Source organism: Tenrec ecaudatus, chromosome 4 (assembly GCF_050624435.1).
Source record: "Tenrec ecaudatus isolate mTenEca1 chromosome 4, mTenEca1.hap1, whole genome shotgun sequence".
Classification (NCBI taxonomy): domain Eukaryota; kingdom Metazoa; phylum Chordata; class Mammalia; order Afrosoricida; family Tenrecidae; genus Tenrec; species Tenrec ecaudatus.
The window spans coordinates 153,198,153-153,216,787 of NC_134533.1; the positions used below are offsets into that span (position 1 = coordinate 153,198,153).

At 39.1% G+C, this 18,635-nt stretch overlaps 1 protein-coding gene across 1 annotated transcript; it reads right to left on the reverse strand.

The window, feature by feature from the left end:
- Window positions 1-4,835: 4,835 nt before the first annotated feature.
- STRIT1 (small transmembrane regulator of ion transport 1) lies at window positions 4,836-7,869 on the reverse strand. Its single transcript, XM_075548864.1, has 2 exons — window positions 7,857-7,869; window positions 4,836-4,930 (listed from the first exon to the last, which is right to left on the reverse strand). Exons 1-2 carry the CDS (start codon window positions 7,867-7,869, stop codon window positions 4,836-4,838), a joined length of 108 nt encoding a protein of 35 aa, XP_075404979.1.
- Window positions 7,870-18,635: the final 10,766 nt, after the last annotated feature.

An 18,635-nucleotide genomic window follows, 5' to 3' on the forward strand; every position in this document is an offset into this window, starting at 1 on the left:
GGAATTTTCATACACTACAATGGGACCTGTAAACAAGTACAATCATTGTGGAAAGCAATATGGTGCTACATAAAATCAAATGGGGAATGGGAATTCCCTACAGTCGAGCAATACTCTGATGGCATATCCCCGAAAGAAGGAAGAGAGAGAACACAAACAGAAGCACTGTCCACAAAAGCAAGAAATTGGAAATAACACAAAAACCTTTCAGTAGAAAAATGGTACAGAAACGTAATGGAAGACTATGCATCATATAAAATCATTGATAAAACTATGAAGCACCTCACAACATAGATGGACCTGGAGAACATTATGCTGAACCAAGTTAGTCAATAACCAAAGCACACGTGTTGTGTGAGTCCACTACTATAAAGACAAACACCAGGTCGTGTAATTATTTAATCTGGTGTGTTAGGCAGGGTTCTCTAGAGAGACAAAACCAGATTGCTAATAATTATAGATAGATAGATAGATAGATAGATAGATAGATAGATAGATAGATGACACAAGAAATGAAGTGTTAAATTATATACAGATAGAAATATAATACAAGAAGAGAACAGTTAAATTATATACAGATAGATATATGATACAAGAAATGAACATTTAAATTATAAAGCAGTACAAATGGCTCAGTGCAACTTTCTCCCATAAGAGAGTTGTGAGACACTGGCAGTCCTTCAAGTCTTGAGGGCCACCAGGTAGTCCTCTGTAGAGAGATCCAGGCTATCCCAGCACAGGCAGCAAACAACAAGGCAGGTCACCAACTGTCAGCCAGGTCACCAACAGTCAGTCCCCAGCTCAAGAGATGTAACTTCCAATTGTATGGTGAAAGATATCTTAAAGGGACCTCAAATTACAGCGATACAGTTCACAGGTAGTGTAACTTGAAATTGAGGCACAGAACAAGCAAGGCAGCTGCACTGGTCTTATGATCAAAGAGCGAGAGACAAGAAAGGTGAGGTTCGCCGAGCCATTTATCTCTCTGCCCTTCATTAATCCCACTTGTGTTTATTGGCCAGGCTGGCACAATAAACTAACTACCTCATCTGGTCTCCCGAACAAAATGGTTGTGCATCTGTTTTATGCTTATAAGCCATTTATTACTCCCTTACTTGTGAATCTTAAAAATCACTTTTTCAGAAGAGACCTCACTCCAGATGTCAGTGGGTAGGGACACGAGCAAATATTGCCTTTCATATGGTATTGTTCCACAGTCACCCCAAGTTCATAGCTACTTCTATAATGGTGATCTGTTGATTCCAATGGGAATTCATGGTCAGAAGAGGAGAACTATGTCTGTCTCTGAAAAGGTTATTTCTTTTTGGTTGGTAGATAAAATAAGGAGGGGCAGTTTACTCTTGAAATAAAATGCTTTACATTGCTTATATAGACTCCCAATGGGATAATCTTCCCAGTAGCATCTTGCAAATGATGTCTTTTTCAGGAAGTTTATTTCAGCCCTTGATGACCCTGGCTGTGTGCTATAGGGTACTTGGATTTGGGATTTAGTCATCTTGAGGTGTACAGCTCTTCATAGAACACATTAGAATCATGTGATTTGGAAACTCCATTTTACCTTATACATACCTCTTGCAGATTGAAGGAAATAAAACACTGTGGACTTGAAGTAGACACACTGGATGTGAGACGAAGCAGGGGCCTGGTATCCCAAGGTGATGGATTTGGAAGTCAGTGGACTTTCGTTCAAGTCTCCTGCTTTTGAGGTTGTCCAATAATTGTAGATGGCCATATACTTACTATTTTCTTACTCTCGCTTTTTGTGACATGTCTTAGGCCTGCAGACACAGATTTGCCTTAGTGAATGAGTGGGATTGAACTTTTTGCCGTATGTCTAATCCTCACTGCTTTCTTAAAGTGGTCAGTTACCTAAATTTTTAATGTACATAACTGAACATCCCATGTAGTTAAAAAAATCTTTGATATATATGTATATTTTCCTTTGTTCAATAGTGCTTTAAAATCTATACCATTGGCTAGATTAATGATACTACTTTCAGAATGATTAACTGTCTCATGGAAGTACTTAAATTATTTCTCAACAAGTTGAAAATACTGCTTCTGATATGTAAACTTTAGATAAAGAAATGGATGTTGAGCCACACGTTATCAGAAACCTTAATCCAAAGACAATTACTTCTTACAATGTGGCCCTGCTCATTAGTTGCCCTAATGAAGCGATCACTGATGATCTGGTTGCTATAGGAAATGTGGCAAAGAATTCAGATGGTGCCTGGCTATCAAAAAGAATAGCATCTAGGTTCTAGATTCTAGGGTCATAAAGACTTGTCTTAAAACAAGCAGCCATTCACGTGAGGGTCAGCTAGAGGCGCTAAAAGAACACACCAGTCCACGTGATCCAAGAATTGGGAATTATGAACTCCAAGGTCAAAAGAGAGAACTTTATTATTTACTTAAATTCTGAACACCTGGTTTGCAGAAGGCTATGGACGATAGTGAAAGCCCAAATCCGTTTGCAAAGTCACCAAGCAGATTAAGCCTCATTGTACTCCCTCAAGTCATTTACCTGGGCACAGTGCACTGTCTGACCCTCGGGCAGAGTGCATTTGAAAGTGGAGTACTATAGATATAATTAAGTTAAAATTGAATATATTTCATTTGTTTTCCTTTTTGACCCACTTTTAATTTGTTCTAATTTCTAGGATCTTCTGTTTTCTCTTGGATTGGGATTTTTCTGTTTTATTTTATTGTAATTATAGGGGTTTGTATGATTTTCTTTATATGAAATTTAGGATAAGTAAACACATAGAGAAAGTAGCTAGTTTAATAGTTCCTTAGGGATATGGTTGGGGAGGCTGGGGGGAAATAGGGAGCAAGTAATAATGCATACAAGAATGCAGAACATGTCCTAAAATGAATGTGGTGATGATTGCAAAATGCCTTTTAATGTATTTAAACCATGGAGGGAAAAGAAAAGAGACACAATTATTTGAAAAACTTATTCTCCCTCAGTGGTCATGCCACCAAGTTGATATACTATGGTGGTTATTCGTCTCCATTTGTATGGCTTTTCCGCCCTTATTTCTAATTTCTAGAATATTTACAATTCCAACAATCAAAACTATGAAAAAAAGTATGCCCAGAGAAGCCTAGCTCTTACTAGTGTCTCTTATGATTCAGTGTTTCAACATAAACAAATATGTATATGTGGTAATTGCATAAGATGTTGTCAATTTGAGATTTCAAAGTGAAGGGGTGGAGTTTAGCCTGTCAATCAGGTCGCAGCTGGTGACCTCATTTGGAGATGTCATGGAGATAAATAGTTCGTTTCGCTCATGGCAGGAACAGACTCACTCCCTGTGAGAAATTACTGATGATGAGCCTGATGGAGCTACACTGATGGGGCAGAGCCATGGAGCTAGAGAAGCCATGTGGAGACCCCTGACAATGCTGAGATGCTTCCACCACCACTGGGTCCACAAAACTTTCCATCCATTGGCCTGTGATCTTCCTGCATTCAGCATCATTGCATGTGAGTCGTGAGTCTGAAGAGGAATTTAAAGATATATCAAACATATGGGTTAATATCAGACTTATGGACTTAATCTGGACCAGGCTGAGTTGTTTTCTCAACATTCAATTGCTCTTGTATATAAAGCTCTTTCTTATACACATGAGTGTCTATGAACCTGTTTCTCTAGTAAACCCAGACTAACACAGTGTACATATGCCATTTCCTTTTCTTACACATAAGGTAGCATTCATTATTAGGCCCTGGCTCTTTCCACTTAACACTCTATCCTGGACATTATATCGTATTAGTATACAAAGACACTTCTTTCCTCTGTCAGCTTCATAGCTACCATGTTAGGTAGACAAAAAACAGGTTATTCAATCAGTTTCTGATTAATGGACTCCTGAATTCTCTCTAGGTTTGTGCTGGAAGCAATGCCAAAAGTAACATCTTTATGTATTTTCCACTACGTGTCTGTCAGTTTGTCATACTGTGGTGGCTTGTATGTTGCTGGTATGTTGGAAACTGCGTCACTAGTATTTCAAATGCTAGAAAATGTCATGGGTAGGGTCCCCATGGGTTGAAACCAACTGGGTGACACATAACAATAACATATGGCATTTTGTATTTTTGCCACTATGTCTGTGGAATTTGCTATATTCTGAGAAGAGGCATATCTGAGTCAATAATTAAATTCATATGTGATTTGATAGTGACTGTCAACCACCAACCCAAAGATGTCAAACCACCAATGCTAAGATGTGCCATTCCGTGTTCCCAGACAGTATATGAGAGTGCTTATTTCTCCATGGGCTTTCCACCAGGCATGTGGTCAAACGTCCTCATGGTTCCTCCAGTTCTTTTTCAGTGAACTAGCTGTTCATATGTTAGTCTTTTGTTCTATAATATGTGTGTATATCAGTGAGTTTTTTCAGTACATCCATCTTCTGCTTATGTATTTTGAGTCTTAGTTAGGAAGATTATTTTCTTTGTCCAAGTTATAGAGAACTTCATCCACATTTCCTTAGCGTTCTTATTTGTATTTAGAATTTAAAGCAAACTCCTGAAAAGAGCCCTATGGAGCTTATAAATCAGCACCAGCTTACAAACCAGAGTGATATTTACAAAGTGATATCAAACATTTCAGTGATCCATGAGAGGAATTTTTAATAATTAGTCCGTTTCATTGTCTGGGTTATTTTTAACTCTTCGAAAGGATGTCGGTTTGAAATCTTCTTGCCTGTGTGACAGAATGCCTCATTAGTAAAACAGAAAATATTTTTGAAATAATATATGTTCCTTATAAATAAAGATTTAATGTTTCAAAAATCTTGCCTTTCTAGGAGAAGACAACATAAATCATGATGACGCAGCCCACAATCCAGCCAATGAAGAGGAGAATGGGAACCAGCAGGCGTGAGGATAGCAACTCTGCTTTAAAAAATAAGGAAGGGATACCCGATTAGGCAGGTCACTGTGGTATTAGCTCTTCTGAATCATGAGAATAAGAGTAATCTGATATATCAAGATACATCTCTAATCACATCAGACCTGATTACAATTTTGTTTTCCATAAAGGGCAACGTGACTCAGTGTAAGCCCCTGGTATTTGGAATAGGGAGGTCTGTATTCAAGCCACACATGTGTCATACAGCTCTCTGACCTTGGACAAGTCTGAACTTAAGTTTCCCTACGGGTAAAGTGGGGCTCGTGAAACTTGTGACAGATGCCAACCTGAGTTGTTGTGAGGCTCAACTGATACAACAGATGGGCAAGGCTTTACTACGTCAGACCACCTCACGTGGGAGGGCTTAGTGCATACAGAACACATTTGTGCATGTGTGCAATCATACATGGAGCTGTTGCTTACATAGAAACCATCTAGATTGACTCAGGTAATTCCCACTGAAGTAAACAATCATAACACATGGAAAAGTGTTGGAATTATTCTTGGTCTCTATTGCTAACTCTAAATACTATCTAGCATAAGAAAGAGAAAAGCATCATACCTTATAAAATTCATCTAGAATATAGAAAGAAGATTTTAAAAAACATATTTATTATACCAGCTGATGACAGAACCATGATTCCATGGGCAATAGTGATGCAGAAGTACATACATGCAGATACTCGGCCCAGTGCCTCCTGTTTGTACCCTTATCTGTAAAGGGTAATTTATCAAAGTATCCTTTCTTGATTCTCACTTCATCTCAGGTTTGGTCTTTTAGGCACTCACACACACACACACACACACACACACACACAGATTCAATAACTGCACAGAAAGACATTCTATAGAATTAATGTCCCCATGGTAAGACCTCCAATATAGTCCTCATTGAATAATACCATTAGATCATATGCTATTAGCTCTCAAAGAGAATGCATACTCTTAATTGAACTTCTGTTACAATTTCTATCACTTTAAAAATATGGCATTTTAAATTTTATTCTAATGCTATTAGAATAAAATCAGTAGAGGAGACATTTCTAAAATTAGAAGACACGGTTAGAAAAGCAAGATTTCTGAAGTGAGAATGAATGTTAAGAACTTAAGTCTATTTTTCTTTCTTTCAAAAATGATGGCATTCCTCTCAACTCGAAACTTTCAGGGACTTTCCTTGCTTCTCCATATCACTGTGACCTTGGAAAAGACATTATGCACTGAATGAAAACCCTTCTCCTTTCCTGCCACATGGTGTTGCTTTACAGATAAAGAAGGCATTATGCTCTGTCCTTCACTGTCATTTAGGTAAAAAAAAAATCACAAAACAAACCTTTTTGTGGATTTGGACATCATTACAGTTGAAGAAACCAAACATAATGTATGTGCTATTCATGTGACTAAGCATTTTCTCAGTTTTAAAGAACTTTAGAATTAATACTTATATTTTAATTGAAAATATTTTATACAGGAGCATATTTAATTCAGTTCTATAACCTATGTATAATAAAGGCAAGAGGAAAAGACTTTATTATTTACTATTCCTTGAAAAGAAATATAATTAACTGCGCATTTAACACTGTAATACACCTTGTCCTAGGGGAAGAAAAACTCACTGCTCCCAAGTGACTCTATAAGATCCTGTAGAATGGCCTTTGTGGGTTTCACGACTCTCACTATATCCAGAAGTAAAAGCTTCGTCTTTCTTCTGTGAAGCAGCTGGTGATTTTGAACTACAGACCTTGTGATTGGCAGCCCAATAAGTACCCACTACACTACCTCCAGAGGAGAAAAGAGACCCAAATTCAAATCTAATTAATGGAGGCACATTCATTAAACCTTAAAACAGGACAAAGATAAACTATCTGGATGAGGGAGACCATCAGCACAGGCCATAATAATCTCTAAGGAGTCACAGAAATGTGGCCACTTAACTAGGAAACGGAGAATCCAAAGAACTGTCACAAAATTATGATTGGTGCCAGATCAATACATCACAATTGCAGGCAGGGCTACAGAAGTGGCAAAGGTACCATAAGCTACTCTATTGCAGATTAGAAAGGTTAGCAAGATTGTTTCAGGGCTCCCTAACCAAGGCACTCAGAGTCGGAGTCATGGCTGCATCACCCTGCTACCCCAATCCCCATCAAGGGTATACCTAAGCAAGCCCCTTAAAACTAGGTCCCCCCACCCCCTTGGGCTGTCTAGGGGGAAAGTAGGAGTCCACATTCAGAAACACTTTGCCTGAGGTTAAAGCTTTTCCCAGTGCTGGTCATTGGTCAGAAAGAACTCGTTGGAGACTGAATCTCCGTGGAAACTCTAAATTGGATTTAGGGCTCATCCTGCAACCTGTAGTCTTCCACAAAGCTAACCCTCGGGATCCAAGCTCTAATATGACCCGTGTTAGCTTTCTTAACACAAGCACCTAAATAAGAGTTTTATCACAACTGGTAGCATTGTTTGCAAATAGAGTGACACAGAATAGTTTGCATACGCCACTTCCATGAATACCACCTACAAGGACAGAACCTCTCTTTAAACATGAAGAGAAACTTCAAAATGCTTCTCTTTCTGTCCAGTTCTGAGTGTGCCCAAATAGTTACACCTGAAAGAATTCATAAGGGTTCAATACACTGGTATAAGACAGAACAGGTTCAACATCTGGTACCACAACTCTCAAGTGTCTGATAGTCAATGCTACTCAACGTCTGTGCCTCACTTCCTAGTAAATGAGTTATAATACTGCATATCTCAGGAGATTATTATCAAGATTAAAAGCAATGACTGGTGTCGATCTTGAACAGTTTCCCGGACATAGTAAGACACGCACGCGCGCACACACACACACACATACACACACACACACACACACACACACACACCCTCTCTCAGGGAGCGAGATGCTTTTGATCTTACCTTTTTCAGCCATTCCTCCTATTGTGTGAGTTGGTTGGGCACAGCTTACCTCTTTGTCACTGTTAGGAAGCGCCTCTTTGAACTTTAAATAGAGAGATAGCTGGAGAGGTGGCAGCTGCCTCTCTCCTGACTGCCAATTGTCTGCAGAGTGATGTAAGCCATTGGAAAGCAGAACTCTGGCTCTAATTCATCTTATTGTTGCAAAGAAAATAAGGAACATATGGCCTGAAAAATAAAGAAAATGAGTTAGGTAGATTTTTAATTTGTTCCATGTCTGGAAATGCACTGTTTGGGAAGTATGAAACTGCTAACTGCAAGGTCAGCGGTTCAAACCCACCAGTGGCTCATCAGGAGATGAAGTTGTCTGCTTCTATAAAGATTGAAAGTCTCAAAAAGCCTACATTAGGTCATTATGAGTTGGAATGAACTCGATGGCAGCAGATTGGGTTGTTATTTGTCGCGATGTCTTGAGATCACACAAAAGAAATGGCCAAGTGAAGGTAGAAAGATTGATGGAGGTGGGGGGAGTGGCATTGCGGCATTGCAATTACGCAAGTTCTATCAAGAAGACAGGGTTATATGATGGAGATCTGGCGCTCGAATTCCAACTCTGCTAATTCTATAATGTAAGCCACGTTGCTTAGCCTGGGCATCAGTTTGGTATTCGCTGAGAATGAAAATAAGAACACCTGCTAATGGCCGTGCCCCAGAAATGAAATAGAATAGCTGTATCAAATATAGACAGTTCCTTATTTTATTCCACTATGGCAAAAGACAAAATAAAAATTAAATAGTATCCTTTCATTCGAGACATCCCAACATTGGAAAATGCTCATTGAAATGTACTAGAATCTGAAGCCAATATAGAGGCTGTGGTATTGCCTAGGATTTTCAGCAAGCAGTTATAAGCTTGTTGGTTTTATTAGAATGTATAAAAATAGTACATTTCATTTTTCAAAATCCCGGTTTATGTAACATGGTCTCGTTAGTGCTCTAGGTTTTCACTGGGCTAATTTTGAACTCTGGTTCTGGATGAGAACCTTTTGGAGGGTGACCTTGAGACCAAAGCAAAGGCCTATTTAAGATGTCCCTACATGAAGGTCCTCCTCTACAAGTCAAGTCTTGTCAGATCAAATGCATCTCCACAGAGCTCCAAGAGTGCTCTTCACCCAAATTATCACGCCACCTCACTACATATAATCCATCCACGGCCTGCATCCCTCACAGAACAAACATCTAACCCCCTTGTTAGGCATCTGTTAAAGTTACATCTCTATGTTCTCCTATTCCAATGTTTGCCTCAACTGCACGAAACACCCCTGCGACATGAATTAAGAATGCTTCCAAACACTAGACTAGAAGAGGATTTCCTATTCTTCCTCCGGTAATGGCTCTGTAGATTAGAGTTTCATCCAACAATCGGGCATGCATATCATATGCTTACCTCGCTTAAGCTGCCATCGTGCTCCGTCTCTTGTTGGGCATTGAGAGAAGGGCCTTGTTGTTTGAGGAAAGCAGAGGGCAAGGGAAAGAAAGAGAGAGAACGCACGGCCTCTGTGTAACACAACGATTCTCTTCTAACCTGGTAGAGCCTGCCACTTAAAATAACTAAAGAATTATACATTGAACACCAGCTCATGAAGAGCAATGGAGAGAAGAACTATAAATATAATCCCACTTTGGAAATACTAAAATTTTTTAACAAAAGAGGTTAAAATAAACAATCCATCTAAAGATTTTTTAGAGTCATTCAAAAACTAAATTCCAAAGAAGAAACAAGTATACGCAATTCACTGCCTCTCAATCAATTCCAAATAATTTGCCTAGAACAGGTGAGAACACAAGGAACTTCATCAAGTTGGTAGGAAGAGTCTATTATCTTTTCATTCCATTTGTCCTTGAACTTTTGGAACAACCCCCCCTCCCCCGAATATGTACAAACTCTTTCTGGATTTTAAACACCCATTTCTATGACTTAAAATTTTCTTCTTTGATTAAAAAATTGGTTAGTAACATTAACAGCTAACAGTTCAGGAATAGACTACTGTATAGCCCATCATTTCTTTTTCTTACTATTCTATATAGAGAGAGAATTTTAAAAGATCTGATTCCATGAACATGAATTGCCCAGCACTCAGAAAAGATTTCCATCTAGAATTTCATTTCTTTGGGATCCAACCAGTAAGTTGGTTTTTTTGTTTTGTTTTGATTTCCTTATATGATTGACTCGGGAAAGAAAGGCGTTCGTGAATAAATTAGGCTTTAACCCTGAAGACCATTACTGACCTTCTCTCGTCAGCCTCTTACCCATAGCCAGCAAGTCTATTCCAGCTCATTAACACTCAAAACCAAGCTCCACTGTAGCTCGGTTCACAGTGACCCTGGAGGAAAGGGGCAACCGTCTCTGAATTCCAAAGGCTTCCAGTCTTTAGGAGAACAGACAACTTCATCTTTGTCCCAGGGCGGCACACGTTTCCAACAGCAGCGCGGCGTGTTCTCAGTGACACTACGTCTTGTTGACCCTACGGATGGCAGGGTAGAGCTCTCCTTAGGGTTTCGGAGACTGGAAATGGTGATAAATTACAAACTATTGTTATTTTCAAATCTTGCTACGACCGCTCTCTCCCCGCACCACGCTTCTGTTGTTAGCCCCCCTGGGGTGGGGTGGGGTGGGGGCATTAAGCATCCATCATTGCGAATCGGTTCCCCTTCCTCCCCTCCGGCCTTCGCTACTCCCATCCCCACTCGCGAGGGGCAATTTTTTTCTAGGGAATTGAACATGGTACATGTCCAATAAGTTTTCACTCAGAGATGGGTCCCACTGGCAGCCCGAGGACCCTGCAAGCCGCTTGCACCTGTGTCTCTTAGGCTCACCTTTTGGTGTTGGGGCTGGTCAGAAATTCAAATAGCCTGAGCGGAGCAGATGCGGCTGCAGCACCCTGGCCTTGCTCCCCAGCCTCGGGTGGACACACCTGCACATCTTCCAGGATTTGGCCGGTCAGCCTGATCTGGGCAGTTTCCAGGGCAGAAAACATAATATGTATCTTTCCGCATTGGAGAAAGCTGTTTGCAGAGCAGGGAAAGAGTTTTGCCAGGAGAAAGTTGGTAGCTTCAAGAAGTAGAGGGCAGGCCTGTGAAGGTCTGCTGCTGCGGACCAGACCTCCGGGGCAACAGGCACCAAGACAGGGAGGGAAAAGAGTGAAATGGATGTCAACAACATGTAAAAAATATTGGTAAAATACGTTTACGAAAATAACCTGTGGGGGTGTATTATATGCACAAACTGTACAATATTGGCACTGTTTGATCGAAAAATATATGCAATTATAAAATGATCTTAGCTAAATGCTAGGCTCACAGTTTATGCTTATACAGGAAATATGATATGGTGAAGCACCAATAAATTTCATTATGCAGCCTTGCTCTACTTACCAGTAGCATTTTCATAACTCACAGATCAAATGACAGAGCATGACATCATGAACAAATGAAGGTGAAGGGCCTCCAACATTTTCCACTTCTATAAATGCAACCGGAGAACTGGAAATAATTTGAAATAATTTTTTTTTCTGTTCCTGGAACATGGGAAATTAACCCAATGCTTACCGAAATCTGAAGAATGTTTATTCAAGATGGTTGGAATTCAGTAAGAATAGTGTGCTTTGGAAATGTTTTAACTTGTCTTCTTAGTATGGAATCAACTTGATGGCAGTAGGTTTGCTTGACTGCCATTCCCCGCCCAGCTTCATGGTTTCCTTGAAAACTTATTATAGTGGAATCCAGCTGCCTCGCTGCAACTAGGGGACCATAATTGGCTTGGGACTCTTACCAAGCCTCATTCCCAGAAAATTCTCCTGACTTGACCTGGTTAGTGGTTCCCTGGAAGACACACTTACAGAACTGTCATCATTTGACCTGACTTCGAGCTCACCCAGGGAGCCCTGGTGGAGTAGCAGCGGTGATACATTCAAACCCACCAGCGGTTCCACTGGAGAAAGACAAGGCTTTCTACCCCCCCTAGAGTTACACTCTGGGAAACTCACAGAGGCAGTTCTACCCTGTCGAATAAGGTCCCCATGAGTCAGCATTGACTCAAGGGCGGTGACCTTGGATTTGGAGTGTGAGAAGTTTCCTCTGGAGGCATTTGGTTAAAATAGAGGCACCTGTTTACCTCATAGCTACCTGAGGCAGTGAGTAACAGAGTGAACGATAGACTAATGAAAAAACTTAACAGGACAGATAAGAAATTAAATTCCCATAGGGACTATGACAGGCTTTCCATAATCCAGATAAACTACAAAGGTCACACCCATGGAGTGGACTATGTGCCTGCCTAGGGCTGTGAACATGCTCAGGAAAGACTTTACAAGGCCCTAAACTTGCATCTCTATTAGACCTGGAGAGGTTGAGCGAAGACTAAGACAGAGTTGTCAACAGGCTGACTAAGTGTTGGAGTAACCCCTGCAACATGCACCCAGAGCTGTGGCAAGGAGTGGAGATGTACTAGTTCCAAAAACTTAATGTAAATTCTACCCAACTGTTAGCAGGCCTCTGGGTTAACCCAGCAGAAATTTCAGTGGCCATATGAAATTTTTAAAAGATTAATTCAGAAAAGTCCACATTAATTCAGAAAACAAGCAAACAAGCCCAAGTAATACCAACAAATGTGGGGGAGGGTTAAGAATCTGACTTCAAGAGTCACTTTATTACTTAGAATATCCAAGAATAAAAGGCAAAAACAAACAGAGCAAAAATAGGGCTGGGTGTCTAAGTTATTAGAGTTAATTTATTATATCTAACTTATTAAATTATGAGTTTAAATCATCTATTCGAAATATGCTCCAGAATCTAAAGTTAGGATGAAAATAATCTTACCAGCGAGAAAAAAGATGATACAGAAAGAAAAAAGGCAAAACAGATCTTCTGGAATTGAGTCTAGGGTCAGTCGTTGTGGTCCTATGTTAGAGATGCCTGTCCGCCTAGCCTGCCAGCGTAAATACAGCAGAGAACACTTCACAGGCCTCGCCAGATAACCAAAATCTAAACTAACTCATAGCAACCCCGTAGGACACCATAAAACTACCCCTCTTGGGTTTTTAAGACTGTAAATGCTTCTGGGAGCAGAAAATCTCTGGTGGGTTCAAACTGCCGACCTCACAGTTTAAGAACTGAGTTTTGCCAGCTCTGCTAAGTCACATTTGTATGACAAACCACAAATAGGAATTGACTAGAACTTTATGAGACTCACAGGTGGAAAACTTGAACACAATGTAAACTAACTTGACTAAACTTATGACTATTAAGCTGTATACTCAACAACAGCAACAAACACATTTTTCTGAAGTATACAGAAAGCATTTTTCAGGACAGACCATATGTTAAGCCATAAAATTAACCTCAAAGTTAAAATTGTTGAAATTATCAAGCATGCTCTCCAAACACAATAAAAAGAAATTAAAAATCAATAACAGAAGGAAATTTGGAAAGTTCACATATGTATGTAAACAATTTACTCCCACATAACTAATACATCAAAAAAGGAACGACAGCACACAAGCTTGTGTGATCATGAGATGTTGACAAAAAAGGTTTCAGAAGTTCAAAAACAAGCAGTCAAATAGATGTGAAGGCACTTGAAAGATAATTGGATTGTCCCTCTGAGACGGGCCACACTGAAGGGGTGATAAATCCAGGCTACAGTGTAGCCCTGATGAAGCACATAACTATCCTCTAGTTCTTTAATATTTCTTCGCCTTACTAATATAAATTTATTTGTTTCACCTCATTGATGATGTTAGATTTGCATAAGTTCATTTGTGTATTTAAGATCGTTTGGTACATAAAAGTCAAGATCGATAACCCTTCAAAATCAGTAACAGGAGTAATGGTTACCTGAGGTTGTGGGAAGAGAAAGGGGGAGGGGAGCAGGGAGAGCTGATAGGATTGATGACTGTATAACCCCACTTGAGAAAGTGACCAACAGAACTGTATGTGCATGGATATGTTGGATGGTGTAAGATGCAGCAAAACAAGCAAATAAATAAATAAATATGGGTTGGAGGGGGGATAATGGTAGGGGAGAAGGGGCTAGGGAGGAGCTGATACCAAGGAGCTCAAGAAGAAAGAAAATGTTTTGAGACTGTGGTAGAAATCATACAATTCTGCTTGATGCAATTGAACTTTGGAATAGTATATCTGTAAGAACTCCCAATAAAATGATTTTTTTTAAAGCAAGAAAGAAAGAAACCTCAAAGGGAATTAGAATGAAATGAATGAATGAATGAAAACAAAAACATAACATATCTAAACTTATGGTGAAAACAATGCTTAGAGAAAAAATTATTACTGTAAATTCCTTTTTTAAAAAAGAAGACAAATCTCAAATCAAGAACCCCAACTTTTAACTTAAGACATTAGAAAAGTAAACGGAAAGCAAGCAGACTCTAAGCCAAACTCACTGCTTGTGAGTTGTTAGCAATCTTACAGAGCAGAATAGCACTGCCCTTGTGTATTCAGGAGACTGTAAATCTGCGGGAGTAGAAAGTCTCATGTTTCTCTAGTGAAGCATCAGAAGATGGTGGTTGGGGCAGAAGCTAGAATATAAATCAATGGAATATAGAACAGAAAAGCAACTGATAAAACCTAGAAATAAAAGATTGGGTCTTTAAAAAGATCAACAAATAGAAAAATCTTGATCTAAACTCATCAAGAAAGAAAAATGCAAATTATTAAAAACAGAAATGAAAAAGGGACTAATCTTGCAGGAATAAAAAGAATTTTAAAGAAAGCCTATGAACAAATGAATGCCAACTAATTATAGATATGAAATGAACATATTTCTGTAATAACAAAAACTATCAAAATGAGTCAAGATGAAATAAAAAACCTTACTAGATTATAACAAATAATGAGATTGAAGAAATAATAATAAATAGTCCCATAAAGAAAAGCCCAGGAATAGATGACATCACTGGTGAATTTTGAAAAACATGTAAAGAAATATTGATAGCAGCATTTTACAAATGTTTCCAACAAATAAATAAAATTTAAAAGATGGCACTTTCAACCTCACTCCATGATACCAGTAATACCCTGATATTATAATGAAAGACAACATAAGAAAAACATCAAACTGCACACCAATATCTTTTATGAATAGCAATGTAAAAATCCTCAACAGAATACTAACAAATAAAATCCAACAATATTTACAGAACTCAACACTATCACCAGGTTTTAATCCTAGGAATGTAGCACTGGAAAATCATTGACATCACTAATCACCATATTAACAGAAAAAACAAAAACCACACGAGATCCACTTCACATCCAGTGGGATGGTGATAATAGAAAAGATGGACAGTAACAAATACTGGCAAAAATACAGAATCCGCACTCATTGCTGCTAGGAATATAAAACTTTGAAAAATTGTTTTATGTTGCCTCCAAAATTAAATATAGAATTATCATATGACCCAACAATACCAGGCCTAGGGTTATAGCAAAATGAATTTGAAACAAGCAGTGAAACTAAAATGTGTACCTAAGTCTGCTAGTACATTAACATAGAATAGTTGATCAATTGGTGAATAAATGTTAATCAATTGGTGAATAAATAAACAAAATGTGTCATCTGCATAAAATAGAATATAATTCACTGATAAGAAAGAATAAAATACCAACACACATTACAACATAAACATTGACAAAATTATGGCATATGAAAGAAATCATATACCCAACATGTGGGTTTTGACTCCTAACAACCGAATTCATACAGAATGAAACTCTGCCTGGCTGTGCACCATTCTCAAAATTGTTCTTGTAACTGAGCCCCGTGTTGAGGCCACAGTGTCAATCCTGCTTGTGGCGGGCCTTCCTCTTTTCTTGCTGCCCCTCTACTTTATCAAGCATGACGTACCTCTCCATGAATGGGTCTCTCCTGACAACACGTCCATAGTAAGACGTACTCGCGCTGTCCTTGCCTCTGAGGAGCCCTCTAGCCAGACTTCTTCCAAGACAGATTTGTCTTTTAGGTAGTCACTGGTACTTTCAATATTCTTCACCAGCACCATAATCCAAATGCATCGATTATCTGGTCTTTATACCATGCCACACTGTTACATGAATACGGGGTGATTGGAAAGACCATGGCTTGGGTCAGGAGCATCTTAGAACTTAAAGTGACGTCTTTGTTTTTCAACACTTTGAAGATGTCTTGTGCAGCAGATGTACCCAATGCAATGCATCTTGTGATCTCCTGACGGCTGCATCCATGAGCACTGATTGTGACTCTAAACAATATGAGATTCTTGATAACTTCAAACCTTCCTCTTTTTACCATGATGTTACCTGTGCGTCAGTTGGGAGGCTTGCTGTGATCTTTATATTGAGTTATCATCCACACAGAGGGCTGCAATCCATAACTCAGCAAGTGGTCCAATCCCTGCTCACTGTCAGAAAACAAGGTGGTGTCCTCTGCGTGTGGGAGGTTGTTCATCTTTTCTTCCAATCCTGACAACACATTCTTCTTCCTATAATCCAACTTCCCTGATGATTTGCTCAGCATACAAGCTAAATAAAAATGATGCCAGGATACCATGCTGATGCACACCATTCCTGATTTTGAACCATGCATTCTGTCCCCATGATTTCTCTTGATACATATACAATTTTCACATGAGCACAATGAAGTGTTCCGAATTTCCTATCCTGCTCAAGGTTATCGAGAGTTTGTTGTGGGCCCTACAGTCAAATGCTTTTTTGTGGAAAATAAAGCACAAGTATGCATCTTTCTAGGATTCTTTGCTTTGAGCCAATCTCCACCTGACATGAGCAATGAGATCCCTCGTTCTACGTGCGCTCCTGAATCTGACTTGAATCTCTGGAAGCTCCCTGTCAATGTACAGCAACAACTATTGTTGGATGATTTTCAGCAAAACTTCATTTGCATGTGATATCAATGATATTATTTTATAAATTGAGCATTCTGTTGGGTCACCTGTCTTTGTAATTGGTACAAATATTGATCTCTTTCAGTCAGTTGGCCAAGTAGCTGTCTTCCAGACTCCCCAGCATCAATAATCAAGTGCTTCTAGTTCTTCATCAGCTTGTTGAAATATTTTAATTGGCATTTTATCAATTCCTGGAACACTGATTTTGGCTGATGCTTTCAGTTCCGCTGGAAGTTCTTCGTTCAGAACCCTGGGTCCTTGCTCATGTACTCCCTCCTGGAGTGGAGTTTTGTTTGGTGTCGTTGAGTTTTGTTTGGTGCAGTGACTGTGGAGTCTTTCCAGCTCCTTCTGATGTTTCCTGCATCATTCATCATTCAATATTTTTCTCATAGAATCTTTCAACATTGTAAGCGGAAGTTTTTTCCCCTGCAATTCTTTCAGTTTAAAATATGCTGCGCATGCTCTTCCTTCTTGGTTTTCTAACTCTAGATCTTTGCACATTTCATTATAATATTTGACTCCTGCAGCTGTTCTTTGAAGTTTTCTGTTCAGCTCGTGGCTTCTTCATTTCTTCCATGTGTTTTTAGTCACTCTGTGATCAAGAGCAAGCTTCGGGGTCTCATCTGACACTCCTTTAATCTTTTCTTTCTTACTTTTCTTTTTAATGACCTTTTGCTTTCTTCATGAATGATGTTTTTGATGTCCTCTCCCAGCTCATCAGGTCTCTGTCACTCACATTCCATGTGTCAAATCTGTTCTTGAGAGGTTATTGAAATACAGGTGGGATATACTTAAGTTCATATTTTGGCTCTCATGGACACATTTTAATATTCTTCAGCTTCATCCTGAATTTATATATGAACAATAGGTAATCTGTTTCACTTTCCCCCTTGCCTTATTTTAGCATCTGATATTGAGCTTCTCCATCGTCTCTTTCCACAGATGTAGTCCATTTGGTTTCTATGTATTTCATGTGGAGGAGTCCATGTGTACAGTCACTGTTTGGGTTGTTGAAAAATGATATATGAGGTGAAGAAGTTATTGGTCTTGAAAAACCTTATCATATAATACCCAGCTTCATTTCTATCATCAAGGCCAGATTTCCAGTTCCTGTTCTTTCCATTTGTTTCTAATTTTTGCCTTCAAATCGCCCATAATTATCAATGCATCCTGATTGCGTGTTTGATCAGTTTCAGACTGAAGACCTTGGCAGAATGACTCAATTTTTGCATCACTAACTCTAGTGATTGGTTCATAAATTTCAATAAAAGTTGTATTAGCTGGGTTTACTTGTATGTGGGCAGTTATTACTCTATTACAGACAGCATTGTATTCGAGATATATCTTGAAAGTTTTCTGCTGATGATGAATGCAGTGCCATTTCTCTTGAATCTGTAAATCCTAGCACATTAAATCATGTGATTTTCTAATTCAAAATGGCCAGTATTAGTTTATTTTCAGTTCACTAATGCCTAGAAGGTTGCTCTTTATGTGTTCCATTTTATTTTTTACAAGTTATAATTTTCCTACATTCATACTTCTTACATTCCAAGTTCTGATTATTAATGGATGTTGCAGCTGCTATTCTCATCTTAAGTGGTGCTCCATCAGCAAGTGGAGGTCCCCAAGACTTCGCTCTGTCCATGTCATTATGGTTGACGCTCTCCTTCAGTCACAGTTTGAGTACCTTCGAACCTGACGGGGTCATATTCAGCCACGATCTCTGATACGGTTCTGCTTCAATTCATAAGGGTTTTAGTGTCTGAGAGTGTCTCAATGGTATCCATAAGATTTTCTGAGGCTAATTCCTCATAAATTGACAGCC